General features: G+C 52.6%; 1 protein-coding gene across 2 annotated transcripts in view; it reads right to left on the reverse strand.

The window, feature by feature from the left end:
• Positions 1-23,809, reverse strand: part of SLC24A4 (solute carrier family 24 member 4) — a 173,310-nt gene that overhangs the window by 37,551 nt on the left and 111,950 nt on the right. Inside the window, exons 3-11 of one of the 2 annotated variants that reach the window (XM_086708960.1) lie at positions 22,711-22,787; positions 19,408-19,482; positions 16,453-16,537; positions 15,845-15,948; positions 14,946-15,020; positions 12,249-12,274; positions 10,600-10,653; positions 8,827-8,969; positions 4,410-4,579 (exon numbers count right to left, since the gene is read on the reverse strand). In XM_086708960.1, coding sequence (XP_086565086.1) covers positions 4,410-4,579; positions 8,827-8,969; positions 10,600-10,653; positions 12,249-12,274; positions 14,946-15,020; positions 15,845-15,948; positions 16,453-16,537; positions 19,408-19,482; positions 22,711-22,787 — 809 coding nt within the window. The remainder of the gene's footprint in view (positions 1-4,409; positions 4,580-8,826; positions 8,970-10,599; positions 10,654-12,248; positions 12,275-14,945; positions 15,021-15,844; positions 15,949-16,452; positions 16,538-19,407; positions 19,483-22,710; positions 22,788-23,809) is intronic. The other variant, XM_086708962.1, reaches the window with a different exon arrangement.

Below are 23,809 nucleotides of genomic sequence, written 5' to 3' on the forward strand. Positions count from 1 at the left end.
CGAGCTGCCTGAAGACGGTCACAGGGAAAGCCTGCATCGTTGTTTTTAATTTTTAACATGTATATTGTGCAAAAAGTACATTTCTATGAAGCGTAGAGCTCGATGACGTGCTACATCAAGATGCAGAACATTTCCAGCCCCTCAGAAGACTCCCTCAGGCACCTCCCTGGTTCATACGCCCCTTTATATGTAACCACTCTGCTGACTTTTTACAAACATCGGTTAGCTGTTCCTGAACTTCGTATAAATGGATTCAAAGAATATGTATTATGCTGTGTCTGGCTTCTCTCACTCAATATCTGTGAAATCCATCCACGGCGTCGCACGACTCGGCGACTTAACTATTTTTCACGGCTGTAGAGTAATACGTTGCATAACCCGCAATGCATCCTTTGCCTACTGAAGGGCACTGGGCTGTTTCCCTTCTTTGGTTATTATGAACAATGTTACCGTGAACATTTGTGCACTTCTGGACACACGGACTCATTTCCCTTGGGTATTGAGGAGTGGCAATTCGAGGCCACGTAGCAGGCGCGTGGTGAACCATTTCGCACTCGAATCAGCAACGGATTGGAATTTCAATGGCTTCCCATCCTTGTTAACACCTGACACTGGCAGTCCTTTTATTTAGTTGTTTTTTTAAATTTTTTTTATTAACGTTTATTTATTATTTTTGAGACAGAGAGAGACAGAGCATGAACAGGGGAGGGGCAGAGAGAGAGGGAGACACAGAATCTGAAACAGGCTCCAGGCTCCGAGCCGTCAGCACAGAGCCCGACGTGGGGCTCAAACCCACGGACTGTGAGATCATGACCTGAGCCAAAGTCGGACGCTCAACCGACTGAGCCACCCAGGCGCCCCTTATTTAGTTTTTTAAGTTTATTATTTTGAGAAAGCGTGTGTACGCAGGTTGGGGAGGGGGAGAGAGAGGAAGAGAAAGAGAATCCCACCCACCTGTCCCTTTCCCTGCCCCATCTCATAGTGACTGGCAAAGCCCGCCTCCTTTCCACCCAAGCAGAAGCCTGGCTTCCTCACCAAGTCCATGGGCTTCTATAAGCCAGGGAAAGGCAGAAGCCACATTTCAAGACATCAGTAGGTTTCACTTTCCAAGGAATCTGCCTTCCTGTGCACACTTCCCCTTTGTCCGGCTCTGATTACAAACACCAGTGGGTCCGTCTGAACGAGGCCTTGGGGGTAAGGACTGTCACACAGTGGACACTTCTATACATCTCCCAATTCTTCACCAGGAAACAAAGAGTCACTGAATGTGTCCCCCAAGGCACTATTCTCTTCCTGTGTGTCCAACGCCTATCCTCATGATTACCGGAAGTAAAGATATCATTATGAAAATACACACATGTTATTTCTCTTAAAAAAAAAAAAAAAAAAAAAGGAATTGACCATTTATCTGTCTTCATGTTGGTTTTAGGCAGGGACTCCTAAATCATGAAGTCTAGGGTGGGGTGAAGATTTTAAAATTCTTTTCTTACAAGTGTATCCATAACACTTAACATACTGAAAAGAGCAAAGAGATCTATGCCTGTGACTTAAGCCCACATATGCAGGCACAGTGTTTTGCTACCTGTGTAACAAACCCAAGTAGCGTTAGAAGACCGGTCATCCCTGTAGTTAAAAATAAAAACCTACCTGTGCAAGGACAGAACTGTAAAGAGGGAGGGAGGCACGACTTAATGGCAACATGAATGGCAGAAATGTGAAGAGGTCATGGTTCTAGCTTAATAGGAACCAACAGAGAATTGTACCTGGAGAACTATCTAAAGCTACCTAAGGTTGTATTAAAAGAGGCATAGATTGTAACACAAAGGAGGTGATGGATCCCCACGCTGCAAGAGACAAACTGGAAGATGGTGAGGACTGGAACCCTGTTACATCAGGGAGGGTGTGAGGTTCCAAGGATGTTTAGATTCAAGGAGAAAATCGGGGGGTGGCAACAACTTCCTGATGTTCCAGGGGCTGCCACGTGGAAGAGGCCATTAAAAGCAACCCAAGCAGGCACTATTATAGAGGGAATAAAGATATAGAAAGAAGGGGCAGAGGAGGTGCCCCTAATGATCTATGCAGTCCCACTTACATAGTCTAGACTCAGGTTTGGGTGGGAATTCCCGTTCTACCCTCATGTTAGTGGTGTGGCTTTCAGCAAATTAGTTTGCCTCTCTGATAAATTGCAAGTAGCATCTTCGGATGGTAAGAGGATTAATGCTGAAACGCAGGTAAAACATCCTGCACCTGCCTGGCACTCAGCAGGTGCTCAGGAAATGACAGCTAGATGCACCAGCTCAAAGAGACCAGCACCCAGGTGGGAGACGGATTCATGAGGCAGGGGAAACTGAGGATGGGTGAAATTCTGTGCCCCTCGGCAACTCACTGCAGTGGCCACAGGGGAGGACGGTCAGGTGTAGACTTGGAGTAAAGGAAAGCCATACCTCTCACACGTTCCCCCAAATACCCCCACCCACCCCGTGCAAGAACCCTCTCAGCTGCTCTGCCCTCTCTTGATGAACAAATGAGAGCATCTGTCCCACAAGTACTAGAATCTACCACGGATTAACTGCAGCTTTACAAACAGCTCTAACACCCTGGAATTAAAATAACTGAACATTTGAATGAGACCAAGGGTCTTAAGAAACAACTTTGAATCTGGGCATTTGGGTTTCCCACTCCCATTGCCCGATGCACTGACCCCAAGATACTGGTTAGCCTCCAGGCAGAGTTGTGTGTCACTGAAATTTTCAGTGCTGTAAGCCTCCTGCCAAACATCCTCAGTTAGAGAAACTGAGGCCCAGGAAGATTAAGCCAGTTAGTGGCTAACGTGAGATTAAAACTCAATTTCCAGGGGCGCCTGGGTGGCTCAGTTGGCCGTGTCCGACTTTGGCTCAGGTCGTGATCGATCTCACAGTTCATGAGTTCAAGCCCCACATCTGCTGCTGTCAGCGCAGAGCCTGCTTCGATCCTGTTTCCCCCCCACCCCCCGCCCCCCTCTGCCCCTCCCCCAATTGCACTCTCTCAAAAATAAACATTAAAAATAAAACAAAATGATCTCAATTTCCTCTACTAGCCTGGCCTCTCTGGCTCCCAGTGCTGCCTTCCAGGGAAGTCAATCCCAACCCAGGGGGGTGGGGGGGGGGGGAGCAAGATTTTCCCAGCAGCCTGAAGAAACATCTGGGGGCAGGACAGTATTTTCCCAGCTCATCAAAATCCCCATTAATTCCCTGGTGTTTATCCCATGAAAAAGATACTATATACCCAAATCCTTCAGAGTGGTCCCTATCCCCACTCAATGGGTACAATTATCATGCTCATGAAAAATAGCCAGAGTTCAGTAAAATTTCATTGATTCATATTTTACTGATTTGAATCAAAAAAAAAATGATTCAGAATGATCCAAAATCTGCAATGTTTCTTTTTTTTATTTTATTTAAGTTTACTTATTTATTTAGTTTGAGAAAGACAGCAGGAGCTGGGGAGGGGCATAGCAAGAGGGAGAGAGAATCCCACACAGGCTCCACACTGTCAGCGCAGAGCCCGACATGGGGCTCGAACCCACAAACTCAGAGATCATGACCCGAGCTAAAGAGTCAAGTGCTTCACTGCCTGAGCCGCCTGGCGCCCCCGCACTCTCTTTCTTAATACACCTTCCACACGGGGGACATACGAATCCAGACGTGTTCAAAGTACACATCCATTAAGTCCTGTGTGATATCATTCCTGCATACACCTGAGGTGCTAACTACCGATTATTAGCTATCAAAGTTTCAAGCTCTCTGATAACTACCTGGGTCTGAGGGTTAAGGACTCACAACTCCAATATGCACACGCACGTATGTGGCAAAGACTGAACAAGCTGGTGAGCAATTAGAACCCCGCATCTTTGCTACACTGTGTGTATATTACATGGCATTAAAACTTTTTTGTTTTTCCAAATGAAAAAGAGGGCACAAAATTCAAGCGGCCCATCAGGGTGTAGAGTGAAAAAGGCAGTTTCCAGAGGTAACTGCCATCCACCTCTGTTCTTGGTTTCCTTCTAGAGTTGTAGCATCTGTAGAGAACAGGTATGTGTTCACCTTTTTTTTGTTCTAAGTGACACTTTAAAGACACAATCCATACTTCTGACTGGCCTTTCTCCAATTAGCTTTACTGGAGCGCATCACAAAATAGTCCGCGGACATCGTGGAAATGGTACTCGATTGCGGCCTGCCTTAACACACCTCTGGATCCGATCGTTTGCTGCCCGTAGGGAATGTTTGCGCCTCCTTCCTTCAACAGGTGCAGCAATAAAGGACATCCTGGTGACCCTAACAGCAGGAAGCGCCCTGATAAGCCAGGGCCTCCTCAAAGCGCAACGCATCACCCCAGGTTACTCACTCTCAACGCCCTTTACGCAAACGTACCTCATTAATTATGATCCTACTGGCCATCCGTAGTCGCGTCCTGGGCCCAAACTTATTGGTGATCATGATGCGTAAGCCCGCCTCCGGGAAGCTGAACTTGGGAGGGCTGGAACTCATGACCTCATCCACCATCACCACCGCGTTTTTGCTGTACTGTGGCTCCTCCTTCACTATATTGAGCACAATGCCACAATTAGTGCTGACAACTCCCTAAGGACAACACCCCAGCACTGAGCTCATGACTTCCCCTCACGCTGCAGACCTCCTTGGGCTCTGAGCCCTGCACCCGCTGGGGAGGCTGACTTAGTCCTAGTGGACCACCTGCCGACGTGGGCTATTCGCCGGGCCCCGTGGTCCCTTGCTACAGGACTCCTTATGAGCAGACACTCCACATCCAGCCCCGCTGCCACATGATGCCCCCCTCTCTCTGGGGCCCCTCTTGGCCAAGTGCGGGGTCTTCTGGCTCCTCGTCTAAGCCTCCCTGGGAAGCCCATCTATAATTCAGACAGGGTCCCTCCCACCCTGTGACTGTGAGGGGACCTTTCTTACCCTCTGTTGACAGAGGTTCAGAGGAAACTTTAGAGACTGACAAGGGCCCTCTAGGATGGAAAATGCTAGAAAGCATCACACGGCACTGGCTCTAAACTTTCCACAAGGCCACCTGCTGTTCCAACAACCATCCCCACCTGGTAGAGAAGGATACATCTAACTTTGCTCTCCCCGAGGCCGGCAATGAAGGCAAAGATATGGCTCACAGGCCCTGAACGAGGCAAGGGAGACCCAAGAGGACAGCCGACTTGCTGAAGGCTCACAGTGAACTGCTAGCCAAATCCAGGGTCTCCAGTAAAACGGACACCCTCCAGCAGGGAGGCAGCTCTCTCTGACCCTTTGCTCCCCCCTCATAAGGCTGAAGAATAAATCTCTCCAGGCCTCAGGCCTCTTCCTTGCCACCTTCACAGACACGCTCAGGGCTGGAATCCTGAGGGATTGGACCTCTAACTCCTGAGCCCTGGAGAAGCCAGTCATGAGACCACTCTGGTACACAGCACACAGAAGCAGGTGGAGTTTTCCCCTCTGCACCGGTCACCAGCTCCCGGTGAGGGTCCCCTTCTGGGCAGGAGTCGTCAAGAGCAAATCCTCGCCAGAGTTAATGGCACAGACACGAACAAGTGCACACCAGACATGCACACTCTCCCCAAACAGGCAGCAAGGCTCAGCAGACAGGAGGCGTGTGGGTTAGAAACAAAGCCAGGGAGGACCATGCATTTGTCGGAGACAGACACTAACCTCCAGTGAGGCTTGCGCTGAGGTCACGGTTGGTTGGTTGGTTGGTTTTTGTAATGCACGTGTTATCGCTTGGATGAAAGCAGATTACTTACAATTTAGAAGAAGAGAGTTAAGGAGACAAAGGCCAAGAGAGATTGCCAGAGGTGATTAGCTTGCGGTGGATGCCAAGAGCTGGGGGGCAGCATTCTTGATGGTGGCCAGGGGGTTATTTGAAGGAGTTAGTAGAAGGGTTCCTGCTACAGGGGGCTTCAATGCTCAGGGTCCCGGCTTTGGGGATGGCCCCTCTCCCAGCCGATTTCCCTGGCTCTGTCCCACTCTGAGGAGCAGGAGCCTCTGAGCCCACCACCCCTCGCAGCTGTAGGAAAGCCTGAATCCCTCCCTCCTTGGGAGACTGCAGGCTCCAGGCTCCGTCCAGGTCCATTCTAGAACGAGCCCTGATACAGGCATCCCCGGGCAGGGGCAGGGGTCACTGGGCTCAGAAGGAGGGAGCCTGTGGAGTTTTAGAAAAACCCAAACATCCGAACAAAAAATGAAGCTGGAGAATGTTATCCCCCTCCCCCCCGCTCCCCACCGCCCCCCCCCCCCCCGCCCACCACCCCTCCCCCCCTGCAAAAAAGAGAAAGCTGGCCCGAGATGATCTGGTGAACTGAACCATATGACCGTTAAGAACATCTAAGTATATAAAGGCATTTTGCAAGAGTGGTAGTAACAAGGCCAAAAACCTGTCAAGAGGTTGGGTTAAAAATGTTGATTTGATACAGGAAGTGCCGAAACCGGTAACAGGACAGCCAGAGCCGTGTGCGCATGCGTGGGCTCTAGACAAACTCTACCAGCCAGCAATCTTGGACTTCCTTGGGAGGGTGGGTAGAGGGGGACCTGCCTGCAGGCCGAGGACCAGGGAGGCGAGTGCTCTCCGCATTAGGAAGATTCCCAGCAACACTGGCTGAAAAGGCCAACTCCTGAAGCCCCTTTCTCAGCCCCTGCAGGGTTCCTGGGGTCTTCTTGCTCCTGCCTCAGTCTATTTGAGGGGGCATTGCCCTGCAGTGACTCACACACAGAGTCCTCCGCCAGCCGGGCTACGAAATCGCTAAGGCTGCATCTCTGGGATCCCTTCTCTCCAATTCCAGGCCTGCACCTTTTCCTCCTCGGTCTTTATCTAAACACCTTCCCCACCCCCCGATCAAAGTTGGAAGGAGGCCTATCTTCTTCCTTGCCCTGTGTTTTGGGGGTGGGGTGGGGGAGCAGTCCTGTGCCTAATCTTACAATTTTCTAGAAATTATCTTGGACTCAGATATTTAGGGGGGAAATAATAAACTTGTGGGGAAGGTCCTACTGCCCTGGGTACAAAAGGAACGGAGACAGAGCCATGACAGAGGTCCAGAAAAGGCCCCAGGAGGGCCGTGACCTCACAGCAATCCCCACTGCCCTGAACAGGGAAGTGGCTGAGGCACCCGCTATATTGCACGTGACATATGTTTCCCATAGGACACTGGGGAGAGGTGTCCTCCCTCCCCCACACAGGTGGAAGGTAGCTCTGGGGACTGGCACCTGAAGAACTGGGCTTCTTCCACGGACCTGAATGACCCACCACCTGGAATCTCTCTTCTTTGCCATGAAGGTGCAGAGGGCCAGGGAGCACTACATCTCTGTGTGCAGGACCTGGCAGAAATCAGCCTCTGTCCTGAGACGCTGTGTGTGTGTGTGTGTGTGTGTGTGTGTGTGTGTGTGGCGGGGGGGGGGGGGGGATCTGTATCAGGGACCTCAGAGCCACTGTATCTGCAGAGCTAAAATGCAAACCAGCAGCCACATCCGTCCCTCCCCTCTGAGAAGGTTGTCCTGGAAACGGGATTCCCCCCTCCGGTAGGCTGCTCCACATTTATGCAACAGGAAACACAGACACAGCCCTGGGCTCCAGGCTGGACACTGGTACCTTCTCCCCAGGGGCTTTCTTTAGAAAGCCTTCTCCCGTATGGAGAGATTCATTCCTGCCTCAAGCACCTGCAACAGGTGTCTTCCCCAGGGGGTCCCCTGAGATGGGACAGAACAAACTTGCCTGAAGTCCAGGGGAAGGGGCACTACCCGGATCCACCCGGGAGTAAGGACTAGCAAGGGGGCCAACGAGTACAGACTTCAGCCCCCACACGTCCCAGACACGAGCAAACAGGTCCCCAGGACCACCTGGCCCGTCACAGACACCACGCAGGAGTTAAAGTGGCCTGAAAGAGGACGTGACTTGCCCGGGGGCACGGGAGAGAGACCCTCAGGTGGCCAGTCCACCTGGCATGCTGGTTAAGAAGGACTGGAGATGCCAGCCCAATCTGTTTTCCCACGTCCTCATTACCAGAGCCCTTTCAGGCCCCAACGCTCACTGGGCTCGCAGAATGGAGATGCTCCGGTCTTGCTGGCAGGTGGCCCCACAGACGGATCCCTTAGTAACCAGTGGATGAAGATGTGGCTTCCAAAGTGGGAGCCAGGTGGGCCTAGAAGACCAGGGGAGCTAGGCAGGGACCACAGGGGCTGGCTCCCGGGGCCCAGAACCCCAGACAGCGGGGCCAAAGAGCAGCTGAGGAGGCAAGGCTGCCGCGCCCCGGGGCAGGGCTCCCAGGCAGGGCTCCGTGGGGCCCACTCTGGGCATTCCCGCTCTGCTCCGCGGCTGCCCTCCGTAGCCTCCGTAGCCTCGCTGTTGCTCTGGGCGACGAGCCAGAGGTCCCTCCAGAGCAGAGTCCTCCCCCTGAACTGGGCCTGGCGTGTGGGAAATCACAGGGAGGCCTGAGTTTGCTCTGTCACCCCAAGTCATCAGCCTCCTGCCACCACCTTTCCCAGGGATCGGGGAGGTAATTCACCGCATTTCAAAAAAGCCCAGCAGGCCTGGAGCCTCCTTCAGGCTCCAAACGTCCCCAGGGTGTGAGGGTTTGACTTTGTCCGTCCTTCTCCCTTCTGTGCAAATGTAAATCTGAGCCACACCTCATTGAGGGCCCTGGGACCCAAAGTAAGAGAGTGACAATTTAGAGGGAAGGTGTGTGTGTGTGTGGATGTGTGTGTGGGTGTGTGTGTGTGTGTGTGTGCAGGAAAGACCATGGGAGAGAGGCTTTGGTGACACTTTTGGCCACTCCTGTCTGCTCAGCCTTACCTTGCCCCAGCAATGGCAGGGAGGGGTCATCAGAGCTAGTATCACAGTAATCATTACCATCCTCCAGCTCACTGCTGACCGTGTTGCCATTTGCAATGGTCTTTTGTTTGATGGTGAAAAAGGCCTGCATTTTCACATTGTACCTGGAAGCGAAGGCAGGAGGTCAGAGCCGCGGGAGACACCTGGCAGGAGTTGGGGGGGGGGGCCCTCCCGCCGCCCCTGTGCACACACAGTCACACCCGGCCCCGGGAGTGTCCCAGGGGCAAGGGGGAGCCAAAGGCTTTCATCTGAGCTGACAGTCCCGACAGGACCCCTAGAATAACGCGTGGTCGGAGGGCTTGCTCCACTGAGCCGTCAGTGGGCTCCTGGGGGCGTAAGGAATCTTCAGTTCCAAGAACATGACTGACGCCTACTTAGACAAGTCCAAATCTTGTCCTCATAAGAGAAGTTCAGGTCAGCCTGAAGGACAGGCTCCAAGGAGCTGTCACCAGGCTGTCCTCCCAACATAGGAGTCCCAACAGAGGAGTCCCACTCCTATGGGCTGCCCGGCGGGCCATCCCTGAATCACTCACAGCCAGGCCCAGAGAAGACACTGTCTCTGTCTCAGACCCCAGGCTTCCCCGCCTCACTGGAAGGTGCTCAGAGAGGAGTTCACCTGAGGACAAGCCTCCTGCACTTGACAGTTTATCACCCGTTTTTACAACACATTATACATGTTTGATATAAACGTGGAGATTCATAATGTCGTAAAGCTCAGTGTTGTTTTTAATTATTTCTGGAGGTGTGAACAAGAAGGTAAAACCTGAAGATGATGATTCAGCTCCTGGGTAGTTTTTCCTTTTTTTTTTAATGTGGCAAAACATAGGCAACATCAAATTTGCTACTTTAACTTTTTCTATTTTTAAGCATACAATTCACTGCCATTCATTACACTCACAATGTTGTGTAACCATCACATCACCATTATTTACTTCCCAAAATGGTTTCAGCATCTCCAACAATTTTGTGCCTGTTCATCAATTAGTAATCACTCCCTCCCCCACACCCCTGGTAATCTCGAATTTACTCTCTCTCTCTGAATTGGGACTCTCCTAGGGTATCTCGCAGAAGTGGAATCATCCAGTATTTGTCCTCCTGTGACTGGCTCCTCTCACTTAGCATGTTTTTAAGGCTCATCCACGTTGTCACATGTGACACCACTTCCTCCCTTTTTTATGGCTGAATAATATTCCTCACGGGCAGTTCTGAGAGCACTCTGACCCAGGCAGCTTCAAAGGGCTGCAAAAGCATCGCACGACCTGGGACCCAGTGTTTGCATTTTCGTTGCTGTGAGTGGTGTCCCCAGAAGTTGTGCAAGGCAGCGGCCGTGACAGATGGCACTGGATAAAGCCTGGAGCAGAAGTGAGGCCGCCCGGCTCTTCAAAAAAGAGCGGTGTGAAACTATCAGGAGATTTACAGTGACAGCGGAAAAGAGCGGCCACTCGGGCACGGAGAAATCAGCACGGAGCAGGAAGAGGGCTTGCTTGCTACCTGTTTGCGAGCAGCCTCATCTGCAACCCACCAGCCGCGACTCCCCCGGCCCGGGTTTGCACAGCACCCCAAAACAGTATCTGAACACCTCACCCCAGAGGGGCATCCTCCAGAGAAGCGGGGCCGGCTGGAAGTCACGGGGAGGTCTATCAGTTAGTTTTGTCCGGGCTCTAACGAAAGGCCAGAGCAGGAAACGGAGTAAGGCAACAGACTGCCCCAGAGAAGGAGACAGAAGGTACTTACTTCATGATCAGAATGTAAAACACGTACAAGATGATGAGCACCAGGCCTTCCCACCTCAAAGAGAGAAAGGAGACTGGTTAGGGCTGGGGAGGCCCGCAGCACTGAGGCCTGGGGGTGACTGGCAGAGGGGGCGGGGAGGGGGCAGGGCCGGAAGTCCTATGATCCTGCCTGGCCCTGGAGCCCGGCCCAGAACTCCGGCATCCAGGGGCGTCTTCCCCAGCCTGTCCTACAATCTGAAGCCCTCTTGGGGACACATAAGGCTGACGGTGGGCTCTTCTCAACTACAGGGGGCCTGCAGGGCTCAGGCAGAGTCCCATCAGCTATGGAGAAAAAGGAGGGACCAGGGCCACCACATCGCAGGACTCACAGAGGAGAGTGACCATAGTCATGCTGACTTGATGCTTAAGAGACCCTATGCTCACCAGAGATTCCGACCAGGGACCAGAAAGGCTGTTGGTACAGAAGGGGCCCTAAGAACTGCCCGAAGAGAGGGGCCGGTACAGGAGCCTCCTGGGCTGAACACAGGGGCGGGGCAAGGGTCTTCGGGTATGTACACCACTGCCGTCTAGATGATGCAGCACTCAACCCCACGCGTGGTGGGGATCTGTAGCTCAGACCACAAGCCTCTGAGGAGCCACACGCCTTAATCTGTTTGGTAATCCGACAGCTGCATTCTGAAGACCTACTGTGTGCTAGGTATAAGGTACGATTGGTTTGGGAGCTCTTCCTCTACTGTCAGAGCCCACAGACCAGCAGAGCCACAGAGAGATTTGTAGATGACCCCACTGCCACCACCCTTGACCCCATCAAGGAACAGGAGAGCCCAGATGAGGCGTGGCTTCCTGGCTCACATAGTGGGTTAGGGGCTGGGTGGGGGCCAAAAGCAGGCTTCTATGGGCCCAGAGCACATGGCTGCTCACGTCAGCCAGCTGACTGTCCTCAGCCAGGCCTCCTGAGTACAGCCCCACAAATAAACACAGAGGATGTGGACTCTGAATCACTGTCATAAAGAGATCATGTCTACGGCTTATGAACGTATGATACACTCATGCCCTATAGGGCGAATACACCAATCTTTCCTTTAAAGTTTCTGCTTTATGGATCTGAACTAAGGAGTCATTTCCTATCTCAAGGTCATAATGGTGAGTCCCTATATTTTATTCTATTTTGTTTAATTTTCCTTTTTACAGTGAGATCCTTAATTCAGAATCTATTCCTGTATAAGGTGTGAGGGAGGGATCCGATGTGATTCTGTTCTGTAATAGGGTTCCCAGTTTTGCCAGCAGCGTCTGAGACCCTCTCCCTAACTCACTGTCTGTCATGACAGCTGTCATATTTCCCCAGCCAAGAAATGGGCCCACTACTGGGTTCTTGGTTCCATATTCCATATTGGCCTACGCTTACCCCGGTGTAAAACACCACACTGTTTTCGTTACTTTAGCTTTAAATATATTTTGTTATTTGGCAGTGCAGGAACACTGAGGGATTCTTTGTCACTTTGAAAGAACAAAGGTGTGATTGCTTCAAACGGCGCCCTTTTTGCAAGTTCAAAAGCTCATGTTTGTAAAAATAATTTCAAAAAAGATTCAATGAACCCAATGAGGAAGAATACTACCAAAAAAGGAACAAGAAACAAACTTCAAACTTACCACACGATTTCTTCGTCATATATGAACTGGAAGGCAAAAGAAACAAAGGGTGGGGGACTTATTTATTCCAAAAGAACACACACAGGTCCCTACACACTCCGAGCTCACATATCATTGCCTTGTTATTTCTACACAAAGCTGGGCTCCTGTCTCCATTTCTGGGTTTCTCAACAGGAGGAGGTGACCTTAGACCTTAGTCGAAACCTAGACCAGAAGATGCCAGACTATGCAGCTCAGCTCAGCCTCCCAAGAGAAATGGCCTGTGCTTCATGACGGTCCGAGTAGCTGTTGGGGCCAACCTGCCATCACTAAGGGCACAGCCTTGCTGGAATCAACACTCTTAAAAACTAAAAGGACACCTGCCTGTCTACCTACAAACCTATGTACCTACCTATCCGGGGGACTCGTGTGTATGGGAGGGAAGGGATATCATTTTCTTAAAATAGAAAAGCGACCCCTTTGGAAATTCTGAGGGCAAAGGACCCACTTGTGCTATTTGAAGGGAGGCCAGGGGTGATGGTGCGGTCATGATGATTTCTGAAGAGGCCACTGACATTGCCCAACAACTCCACCAAGCATCTCTGGCACAGACCCAGATGAATGACACCTCTGTGGTCCAGGCCCAGTGTGGACAGGCAGGTGGAGGGGCTGTGGCCACCAACTGATCTTGGAGACATAGGGTCCCCACACCAGATGCCAGAAGAAGCCAGGGGGCTGCTGTCTGGACTTGGGCCCGTTGTGACCCTCTTCTGGTTGTCATGGCAGGCGTCACACACAGAAGCTGCTGTAGGGGCCACTTCTGAGAGAGTCATTCCTGGCCAGGCATCGCTGTGAGGCTCCCCAAACACAAGGCTCCGAGGCAAGGGTGCTCAAGTGCCCTTGTGCCCAGTGCCCTCCCCCGCCAGAACGTGAGAACACTTGTGGGGGATATTTTTAGTTTTTTACAACCCCATGAAAGGTTACTGGCATTTAGCCCAGGGTGCTGACCAGTCTAGAACCTGTGAGCTCTTTCTCTCAGAAGGGGTTTTCCACATTTGGCACACGTCCTATTTAAAAGGTCTTGCTAAACATTCAGGCAAACGGGGAAAACAAAACCAAACAAATCTGAGCCCAGAACTGAACGCTATTTTATAAATCAAAGTACTTATACTTTTTTAAATTACGTATTTAATAAATATTTAATTTTCTAGTGAGGTAGCTATCATGTAAATGGAGGGATGATTGTACTTGGGCTCCGCCCACGATTTCATCAGGAGTCATTCCTAATTTTGGAAACTCACGTCGTCAATGTCAGGAATGCTCGCGGGGTCTAAGGCTCCAGCCCAGCACGGCCTCAGTCTGTGCTGGTGGTTTCTGGGCTCAGAGATTTTTTCCTTTATGGGACAACGGATTCCACCATTCAGTGCTGTAGTGTCTTTGTGCCCAGACATTTACACACTGAAGGATGTTTTCGTCTTTTATACTTTGAACATCACGTTGATTCTTTTCTACAACTGTGTATGTACAGGTCAATGATTTTTATCTGTAACTTTCATTTTGGGGGGTGTAGGAGGCTGGGGTCTCAGTAACCCCCTGCCTGACATTCACGCCACCCCTGGACATGTGGCCTGGACCCAGGGACTGGCTCCTCATAAAGAGAACATGGCAAAAGTGAGGAGCTGTCACCTCCAAGATTAGGTTATGGGCAGAACGGGCTTCCGCCCTGGTACCTTCTCACCCTCCCTCTGAAGGAAGCCAGTTACCCTGTTGTGAGCTGTGCTGCGGAACAGCCAGCCAAGCGGGATCGGAGGCCTATCCACAGCCACGTGAGTGACCCCGAAAGTGGATCCTCCCCCAGGGGAGCCCCGTACCAGGGCCAACACCCGTGAGAAACCCTGAACCAGAGGGCTCGGTAAGCCACTCCCAGACTCTGATCCACAGACAACAAGAGTGATCAATACTTGCTATTTCAAGCTATTGACCTGGGGGGGGATTGGGTACCCAGCCACAGACAGTACGAGGGATGTGACTGTCCTTTCCAGGTGGCTCTAGGTGGTGTAAGGTTGAGAACTGTGTCTGGGGGGAGCACATTCCAGTCAATCTGGGCACACCACGTGCACCTGCCCCCATGCCACCACTTGGATCGAAACAGCTCCCTTGTTGGATGGTGCACTCCTCAGCAGTAGCCGGTGTCCTGTGCCATGAAGGCACCCTGGTCCTCGGGAGACTGCGGGGATATCGCCCCTCGCTTTCCACGCTACCAGACTCTAGAAATCACTGTTCCAGCTCTTCCGGCTTTTCTCCCTGGTGCCCCGGCTTCCCACTCTGCCTGCCCCCAGCCTGCTTCTCTCCTTCCTGCTCTGCAGTGAGCTGTGAACCCAGAAACTCTAATTCTCAGGAACCCCGGCGCTGCGTGAGGATCCGAGGGCCCGATGAGCGAAGGGCTTGAACTTAACTGCGTGGACCGTGTGACCACGCTCTGACTTTTCCAAGGCCTTTTCGAATCCAAGGTGGGCCCGGGATGTGCTCCATCACCAAGGTGTCGGGTAGGAGGCTTTCAGGCAAGGGAGGCACAGCAGGGAGGGGACTGGTCACTTTGACTACAGTGAATGGTCAGCACAGCCCACGGTTGGGGTGCCCTGGGTCCTCTGGTTATAGTGCCAGGGACAGAGATGGGCAGGGGTCATGTGCCTGCACAGGGGCAGGAAGGAAACTCACGGCAATGAGCACGATGACAGAGAGGGTGTAGTACACGGAGTCTCGGCACACGGCCCACCATGTCAGACGGACCACCTGCCAAGCAAAGGGCCGTCAGCGGCTAGTGGCTGGAGAGATGGGGGCGGTGGTGTGAGGGTGGCTTTCTCACCACCCCCAGACCCCCACAGGTGCAGGGACATGCCCAGGGAGCAACTCCTAACCGTGCCACCCGAAACCCATCTTTCCTGGCTGCTCAAGGCCACCCTGTGTTTTTCATTATACGTGGGGAACAGAACAGAAAGCACGGAATGTTTATAAGTGACGGCAAAGCTGCCCTCTGTTCCTCCAAGGTAACAGACATCTCAGGCTTCACAGCGGAAGCCCAGGGTCAAGGCAGAGGCCAGAGGCACTTGCTTCCCCTGTGATTCTGGAACCTCCTGGTAGTAACTAGCTGCCCATCTCTACCTCCATTGGCCAGGCAGGGCCTAATCATGAGCCCAAGTCTCTGGGGTTGAGTCTAACACCCACGTGGCCCTGAGGACCAGGGAGATGCTGATGGGGTACCAACCGCAGGCCAACGTCATGCTCCTTGCCAAGGAGGCCAAAGCAGGTTTCAGATATTTCCAGAATCTAGCTCAGGGTCAGGGTTACAGGAGGCGCCTCTCAAAGATGTCCTGCTGTTGAATGAATGCTCACCCTTGGGCTGGCCAAGGGAGCAGACCCCGTCCCTGCTCTCAGATCCACTGAGGCTGGATGTGCAAGGAACATCAGAGGCCACTTGTACACATGAGGACCTGGGCTTGGAGGGGGAAGCCAACTTGCCTGCAGCCTCGGGCAATTGAGGGCACAACTAAGGTGAGGCCTCGGGTCCCCCCACTGCTGTCCCTTATGTCACTCTACAAAGGGAGAAAAACACCGACCTGCCCCGCAAATAATCCACAGACTCCAATGATACACAGGATGTTAAACACCGCAGAGCCCACAATGGTCCCAACCCCAACGTCTCCGTGGGTGATGAACACGCCTGGAAGGGAAAGGCAGAAATCCTCTTGTGCGTACACTTCCTCAGACCCAGGCTGCTGCGAGGCCCTTGTCCCCAACCCCATGGACTGAGGGACTGGTTCTAGGACGCCCATGATGCTGACAACGGCCAAACCAGAGAGGAGGAAGTATCCTGAGGGACCACCTACTCCACTCTTCCCCGCCTCCCCCCCCCCCCCGCCTTTTTTCCCTTTTAACAGCTTTATTGAGAAATAATTCACATACCATAAAACCCACCCATTCAAAGCGTAAGACCCAGCGTTTTGGTAGAGTTCCAGAATGGTGCAGCCAGCACACAATCTGATTTTAGAACACCTTCGTCACCCCCCAAAAGAAACCTTGTACCCATCAGCCCTTTGCTCCACCACATGCCCCGGGGAACCACGAGTTTACTTTCTGTCTCCCTGGCTCTCCCGTTTTACAGATGAGAAAACAGAGGCTCGGAGCTGACGAAGATCCCACGTCCCCAGCTGGTGGGATTTCTTACCAATAACAGAGGCAAACAGCTCGGGCGTCGAGCTTCCCGCGGCCATGAAGGTGGCTCCAGCCACATCTTCACTCAGATGGAGTTTCTGAAACAGAAGCGACCGCGGACACTCAGGCTGTGAGGCGGGGAGAGCAGACACAGTCCCCGGATACTCTGGCAGCCGCAGAAAGCGTGGGAAAGCTGTGCTGTTGCCAGAGTCGAGCACCCTGCACCCTGAGCACACACGTCTCCTGCTACTCTGCTGGCCGCTCAACCCAGAGGCCCCCGTCCCCTTCTGTCAGTTTCCGCTCATTCCCCAAAGCCCCTGAACGAGGTCTCCTTGATGAAGCCTTTCCAGGTACAACACCCAGGACAGGTGGGAGGGTCCGGTCCTCCCATTAATGAAACACAAATCACACAGTGAGGGTCTGAGGTCTGTGAGCTTCCCTGCCCCACTGGCCGATGAGGGCACGGTCGGTCTTTTTCACCCACGGATCGCCAGTGCCTAAGAGAGAGGCTGGTACACAGTGGTGCTCAATGGGGAGCCACCTCCGATGCCCACACAGACCTTGGGTACCATGCGGACTGCGACGCATCGGGGCCGCGGAACCCGGAGGCCCCAGACACACAGCTTGGCTCTTGCATTCCAGAAGGCCTTCACCGTGGCAGGCCCGATGGCCGGCTGGCCGCTGAGACAAACACCCAGGTACCCTACTCCCGGGGATAAGGGAGAATGAGGCGGGGCTGGAGCTCTGTTGAGACTCACTTTGCTTGGCAAGGCCGTGCTCCAGCCACAGAAGCCCATCCTCTGATTGGGAATGTGGTGACGGGGACTTTTGGTGCCAGGAGAAACCACCGAGACCCTGGGTCTCCCTGAACAGCACCTTTTTTTTTTTTTTAAAGTTTATTTTTACTTATCTGGGTGAGAGAGAGCAAGCAGGGGAGGGACAGAGAGGGAGAGACAGAATCCCAAGCAGGCTCCATACTGTTAGCACGGAGCCCGATGCAGGGCTCGAATTTACAAACTGTGAGATCGTGGCCTGAGCCTGAATCAAGAGCCAGACGCTTAAATGACTGAGTCGTCGGGGCGCCCCGGCCTGAACACCACCTTGAAGGTGCCCACCCTGTGGTATTCAGAAGGCCTCTGGGCAGGGCTGGGTCTCCCCTGGCATCCACCTTCCAAAGCACCCTGGTCAGCCCGGGGCTCTGGAGTCCCTGAGGAACACAGAGTCTGGCACAACCTCCCTGCTGACCTTGCTGACCTTCTATAGAAGGGGTCCCTCAGAGGGGTCAGAGCTCTGGGCTTGACAGAAGCTGGGGCGTGGCACAATACTGACCTACCAGGGTGGAAACCCGGCCACCCTAACCTTGTCAGACAGGAAGGTTCCACAGAAGATGTTCTGCCATCAGAGCATCTCCAGTATCTTCTAGCAGAATACAAACTGTTCTGCCTTTGTCTCCTGGAACACCCTTCCCTGCCCTCTCTGCTTGGAGAAATCCTTCCCACTTCGGAAGTCTGGACCAAATACCACTTCCTCCACGAAGCCCTCCTAGGCTTCTCCCCGAAAGAGACATTCCCTCCCTCCTTTTGGCTCTTCAGTCCTTTGATGGCTCTTACTAGCCCCTTCCGTTGGTTTTTGCCTATAGGGCCAAGGCCATCCCGCTCATCCACCTCTGTGTCCTTACAGAGACAGGCAACCTTGAGGGGCACCTCCACGGCACATGGTCCTGTGCCACTGGTCATCCATCTTCCACAGGCTTCTGCCACCCCCAGAATGGCAGGGGACCCCCCCCCCCATTGCTGGGGTCCCCAAGCTCTCGCATTAGTGAGTGCCCAGAGTGCACACTCCGTAAGGCCCAGCTGACTGGCTTTCCCGAGGGCCTCCTCCGAGGAAGCAGCAGGTGGCTTACCCCCAGCACACTGCTCCAGGGGCCCTGAGGCGAGGCCTCCCACCCTGACACCCCTGGCGGCCATTTCCGGATTCTCTCCTTATGCTCCTTCTCTGGCTCAATTCGCTTACTGACCTGTGGCTCGTTCTGAGTGAGGTGAGAAGTGGAGTGGTGAGCAAGGTGGGGCGGGGGGAGGGGAGGCCTTTGCACACCCCTGCCAGGCCACTCCCTCTTCAGGAGGCCCAAGTCAAAAAGTCCCTGTTCTGTGCTGAGCAGCAGGGAAGCACCTGTCCTAACAAGCTGTGTCCCCCGGCTGCCAATGTCACAACAACAAGGCGGCCTCAAGTAGCTGGCAGATCTCACCCGGACGAAGTGAGCCAAAGCCCAGAGTCACCTGCACATAGTAGGTGCTGCAAACAGAGGTAATTCTCCTTCCCTGGCTGGAAGCCAAGAGTAAGGCAGAGCTGAGAGACACAGGAGACTTAAAAACAAATTTCTTTGTAAGATTTTATTTTTAAGCAATAACTACACCCAACATGGGGCTTGAACCCACAGCCCCGAGATCAAGAGTCACATACTCTCCCAGCCAGGCGCCCCAGCACTGGAGTTTTTACGTGTGAGGCAAGAGACAAGAAAACCAAACCTTCACAAATACTTAAAGGGAAAAACGTCAGCCTGTGAACTTGGAACAAAGGGCCTTCCTCGCTCCGCCTCTGCATCTTCCCCAAAGACACAGATCCCTACCTGGTGCCTGCCACCCGCAGCTTGGTATGAGAAATGCTCCCTAACCAGACAGGCTTGGCTTCACGGCCAACAGCTCGCCATGAAGCCAGAGGCTCTGGGTGATGACCGCAAGCCTCTTCTTCTGCCAAATCTGGGAGAAGACGCCCCCCCGCCCACCGACTGTCCTCTGGGGGTTCCAAAGCCAGGCTTTGCTGGGGCCACACTAAGCGTTTGGCCTGACCATCTTCACCACCAGAGTGCTCCCCACTCAGTCTGGCCCTGACACGTCCCGTGTCCTTGGTCGCACCAGCCCTCCACCCGCACCCCGGCTTTGCTGAGGGATCCCAAGTCCCTCCTGCGTACCTCGCAGATCTTCTCTAGAGACGGAACGAAGAAGTCATCACACACTATGGCCAAGGCGTAGAACATGTACAGAGCCTGAGAAGGAAATGGGGGATCGTCAGCGAAGGCACCTACCGCCAAGGAGGCATGGCTGGGCATCCGTCATGCCCAGAGCCAGCCTGCCAAGGCGGAGGCACACACAGAGGAAGATTCTAGCACCACAGAGGCTGGCTCCCTCAATCCTCTCACGAGCAGATGGGGAAACTGAGCCCAAGGAGGGGAAATAATATGCTGGGCGGCAAAGGGGCCAAAAGCTCAGGCCACACGGCCTTGGGCTCTTTCCTCTGCTCTTAAAGCACCAGCTATCTCCCTGGCACTAGAGTATGGTCTCGAAATGCAAGATCTCACCCTTAGGGCCAAGGAGAGCATTTAGAATCACCCTTTTAAGAGTTTAAAATAATAATTATCCCAATTTTCCCCCTTCATTTTTGCTGAAGGCACCATTTTCTTCTTACCAGCTGGCCACCCCCTGCCGAAACAAGTGGCAATTTGAGAGCCAGCGGTACCTGGGATGCTACCTAATGTTGGCAGAGGTTCAAAGACACAAGCCACTCACACTGGGGGGTTCAAGGCACAAAAAGTCCAGATTCTAATGCTGATTCTGGGACTTAGCTGCCATGTGACTTTGGATAAGTCACATCTCCAGGTCTCCGTTTCTTCATCTGTTTAATGGCAGAGTGAGAACAGATTGACAGTTTTCACACGGTTTTATATACAGAACCCCTCCCTGCCCTGCCCATCCAACATGGTTTTCCCCGAGCCTATCCTATGGGCCAGGCACTATTCCAGGCATCAGGGATACATGGTGAATCTGCCAGGAAATGCCTCTGCCTCCTGCAACTTACCTTAGCGGGGGACAAAGAGACAAAGTCTAACTGTTGGGGAAAGGCAAGTGCAAAGGTCCTGGGGCAGGAGTATGCTTGGTGCACCTGAGGAACAGCAAAGTCACTGATGCAGGTAGAACACAGTGAGACGGTGATGGAAAACAGAGGATGTGAGGTTGGAGGGAAAGGCAAGGACCAGAGAGTCCATGGACAGGTGGGACTTTATGCTAAATACTAAGGGAAGCATTTCTTTCTTCAAAGACAAAGTGATATGGATGCTCTATTCACAAAAATGGGAAAGGCCGGGCTGCTTCAGCAAAAACAATTGTGAAGTTGCTGAAGTAGCACACTGATTAATGGTGATTAAATCAACTGGAAGATCGGCTGTGGCCAAGGCCTCCAAGGCCTTATCTCCTGGAGCCCAGGTATGCTGTCCCTGGATCTAATTATCTTTGGGGGGAAAGCAAAAAGAAACAAATACCGGGGGTATGGGGAAAGGAGAGAGACTCTTCTATAAAAATCTCAGGATACGGACTTGAATTCACCGCCCCCCCCTCATAAATTCTCCCCAACATCATCTCCCAGGCAAAGGGTGATCTGTGGGACCCCAGCTCTCTTGATTCCCTCAGCAATACTCAAGAGAAAAGGAGGCCAAGAAGGCACCACACGGCCCAGGCCAGGAAATTCTGAGAAGCTTCCTAGTGTCGCAGACGACAACTGGCTCCAAAGTTTGAGCCTCTTCTTGCTCTAAAGAAGGGGTCAGCAAAGTTTTTCTTAAACGGCGAATATTTTAGTATTGACAGGCCACGCGGTCTCCATCGCAATGACTCTGCTGCATTAGAAGAGTACACGGAGTGGGTATGGCTGAGTTCCAATAAAACTTGATTCACAAAAACAGGAGGTGGGCTGGATTTGGCCCTCCAGCCACAGTTTGGGAATGTCTGCTCTCCAGGGTTTCTGCAAAATTCCTGAGGTGTTCTCAGGTTCAGGAGAAAAGGCTTTGGGTCAGCAAATGCCAAGACCTTCATGGGGCAGAGCACCAGAACTACGGGACTAATTCGCCAAACCCACACCCTCTCAGTGAAAGGGGAGGGCGCAGGAGAGCCAGGGGAAGTGGGAAGATAATAACTGTCACAGAAATACCCAGGACTGTCATTCAATATACTGGGTGGGGTTTAGCAGCCACAGATAATCCAGAAATGACAGGAATGGCTGTGCCCTGAGAAAACTTTATTTACAAACACGGGCAGCGGCTGCAGGCTGTAGTTCGCCTACTCCCGTCACAGGAGAGCTGACTTTGACCTGTGGCTTAGGTTAGGACCCGCTGTTCCTCTTGGAACTCCACCACTTGTCACCAAGGCACATCTAAATACACCAAGGCGCATCTAAATCTAATTCTCCAGGAATTGGAGAAGTGCACCAAAGTTTTCAATTATAGATTTATGGCAGGGTGGTGAAATTGGGGGGGGGGGGGAATCCCGGCAATCATGTATAGGGCGCTTTTTTTTTTTTTTAATTTAGTGACTTTATTTTTTTTATTATATGAAATTTATTATCAAATTAGTTTCCATACAACAGCCAGTGCTCATCCCAAAAGACGCCTATGGGGTGCTTCTTGACTCACATGCACGCGTGCTCACATGTCTGGGAAAGAGGCTGTCACTCCCTTTTTAAATTTTTTTTTTTTCAACGTTTATTTATTTTTGGGACAGAGAGAGACAGAGCATGAACGGGGGAGGGGCAGAGAGAGAGGGAGACACAGAATCGGAAACAGGCTCCAGGCTCTGAGCCATCAGCCCAGAGCCTGACGCGGGGCTCGAACTCACGGACCGCGAGATCGTGACCTGGCTGAAGTCGGACGCTTAACCGACTGCGCCACCCAGGCGCCCCTGTCACTCCCTTTTTATAAAAGCAGAAGATGGGGCACAGGAAGACGGGACTTCGGGGTCACGTGCTGTGCAACCCCGAGCAAGCCACCTGACATCTTTTTTTTTTTTTTTTTTTTTTTTTTTTTAATTTTTTTTTTTAAAGTTTATTTATTTTTGGGACAGAGAGAGACAGAGCATGAACGGGGGAGGGGCAGAGAGAGAGGGAGACACAGAATCGGAAACAGGCTCCAGGCTCTGAGCCATCAGCCCAGAGCCCGACGCGGGGCTCGAACTCACGGACCGCGAGATCGTGACCTGGCTGAAGTCGGACGCTTAACCGACTGCGCCACCCAGGCGCCCCACCACCTGACATCTTTAAGATTTCTTTTCATCTTCTTTCCTTTTTTCTGGCGGGGAGGGTTAAAATGGGTCCAGGATCCGTTCTCCTCGCGGGGCGCTTCCAAGGGTGGGACATCTTTGGCACGCCAGGGCTCTGCTGTGCTCTGCACACAGGCGTCACCTGCCGGAGGTTTAGGAACATCCCAGCCCCTCCCCCCCACGCGGCCACTTACTCCGAGGATGTGCAGCAGGACGGCTCCGTGCTGTCGCTCCTTATTGGAGAACAGGTCTGTGGGGAACTCATGAATCGCTGCAAGACAAGGGGACAGAGTGTTAGTCTCAGTGGGCCTCCTGATGGGACGGCCGCCCTTGCAGTCTGAGTCTGGAACTGCAGAGTCTGTTGGGCCGGGAACCGCCCCGGGAGGGGGCCAGCCGGCTGCTTCTCCTTAGGCCACGGCAGACCTGTGCTCTCCAGTAAACGTTGCTGAACACGAATTATCCACAGACATCCTAGAAACTCGAGGTGATCAAGCTTACCACACCCCTCGCAGTTTTCTGACGTAGGAAACACTTCCCGCCCACGAGGATGGCAAAGACAAATAACGACAAAGGCTGGCAAGGACGTGGGGATACCGGAGCCCTCGTAACTGCTGGTGGGAGACTAAAATGGGACAGCGCTGTGGGGAAACGGTCTGGCAGGTCCTCAAAACGTTAGACTGAAGAGTTGCCACAGGGCCCAGGGAGTCGACTCCCAAGTATCTGCCCGAAGGAAAACACGTCCACACAAAACTTGCACACGAGTGCTCATGGCAGTGTGATTTCATGATCGCCTCGAAGTGGAAACACCCCAAAGAGCCACCAGTGAATGAACGGATAAATAAAGCGTGGTCCATCCAATGGAATAATATTTGGCACTAAAAAGGAAGGAAGCAACGGGGCGCCTAGGTGGCTCCGTCGGTTAAGCGTCCGACTTCGGCTCAGGTCATGATCTCACGGTTTGTGGGTTCGAGCCCCGCGCCGGGCCCTGTGCTGACATCTCGGAGCCTGGGGCCTGCTTGTCATTCTGTGTCTCCCTCTCTCTCTGCCCCTCCCCCAGTTGTGCTGTCTCTCTCTCTCTCTCTCAAAAATAAATAATAAACAATAAAAAACTTTAAAAAGAAAGGAACTACTGATAGATGATGGAAGAACCATCCAGGAAGAACCCTGAAAATTGTATGCTACGTGAAAGAAGCCAGTCGCACAAGACCACATGTTGTAAGATTCCATTAATATAAAATGGCCGGAATAGGTAAATCTATTTTGTAGATTTGTGGTTGATTAGGACTGGGAGGT

This window comes from Puma concolor, chromosome B3 (assembly GCF_028749965.1).
Source record: "Puma concolor isolate L17-30 chromosome B3, mPumCon1.1.hap2, whole genome shotgun sequence".
In the NCBI taxonomy this organism is placed as follows: Eukaryota; Metazoa; Chordata; class Mammalia; order Carnivora; family Felidae; genus Puma; species Puma concolor.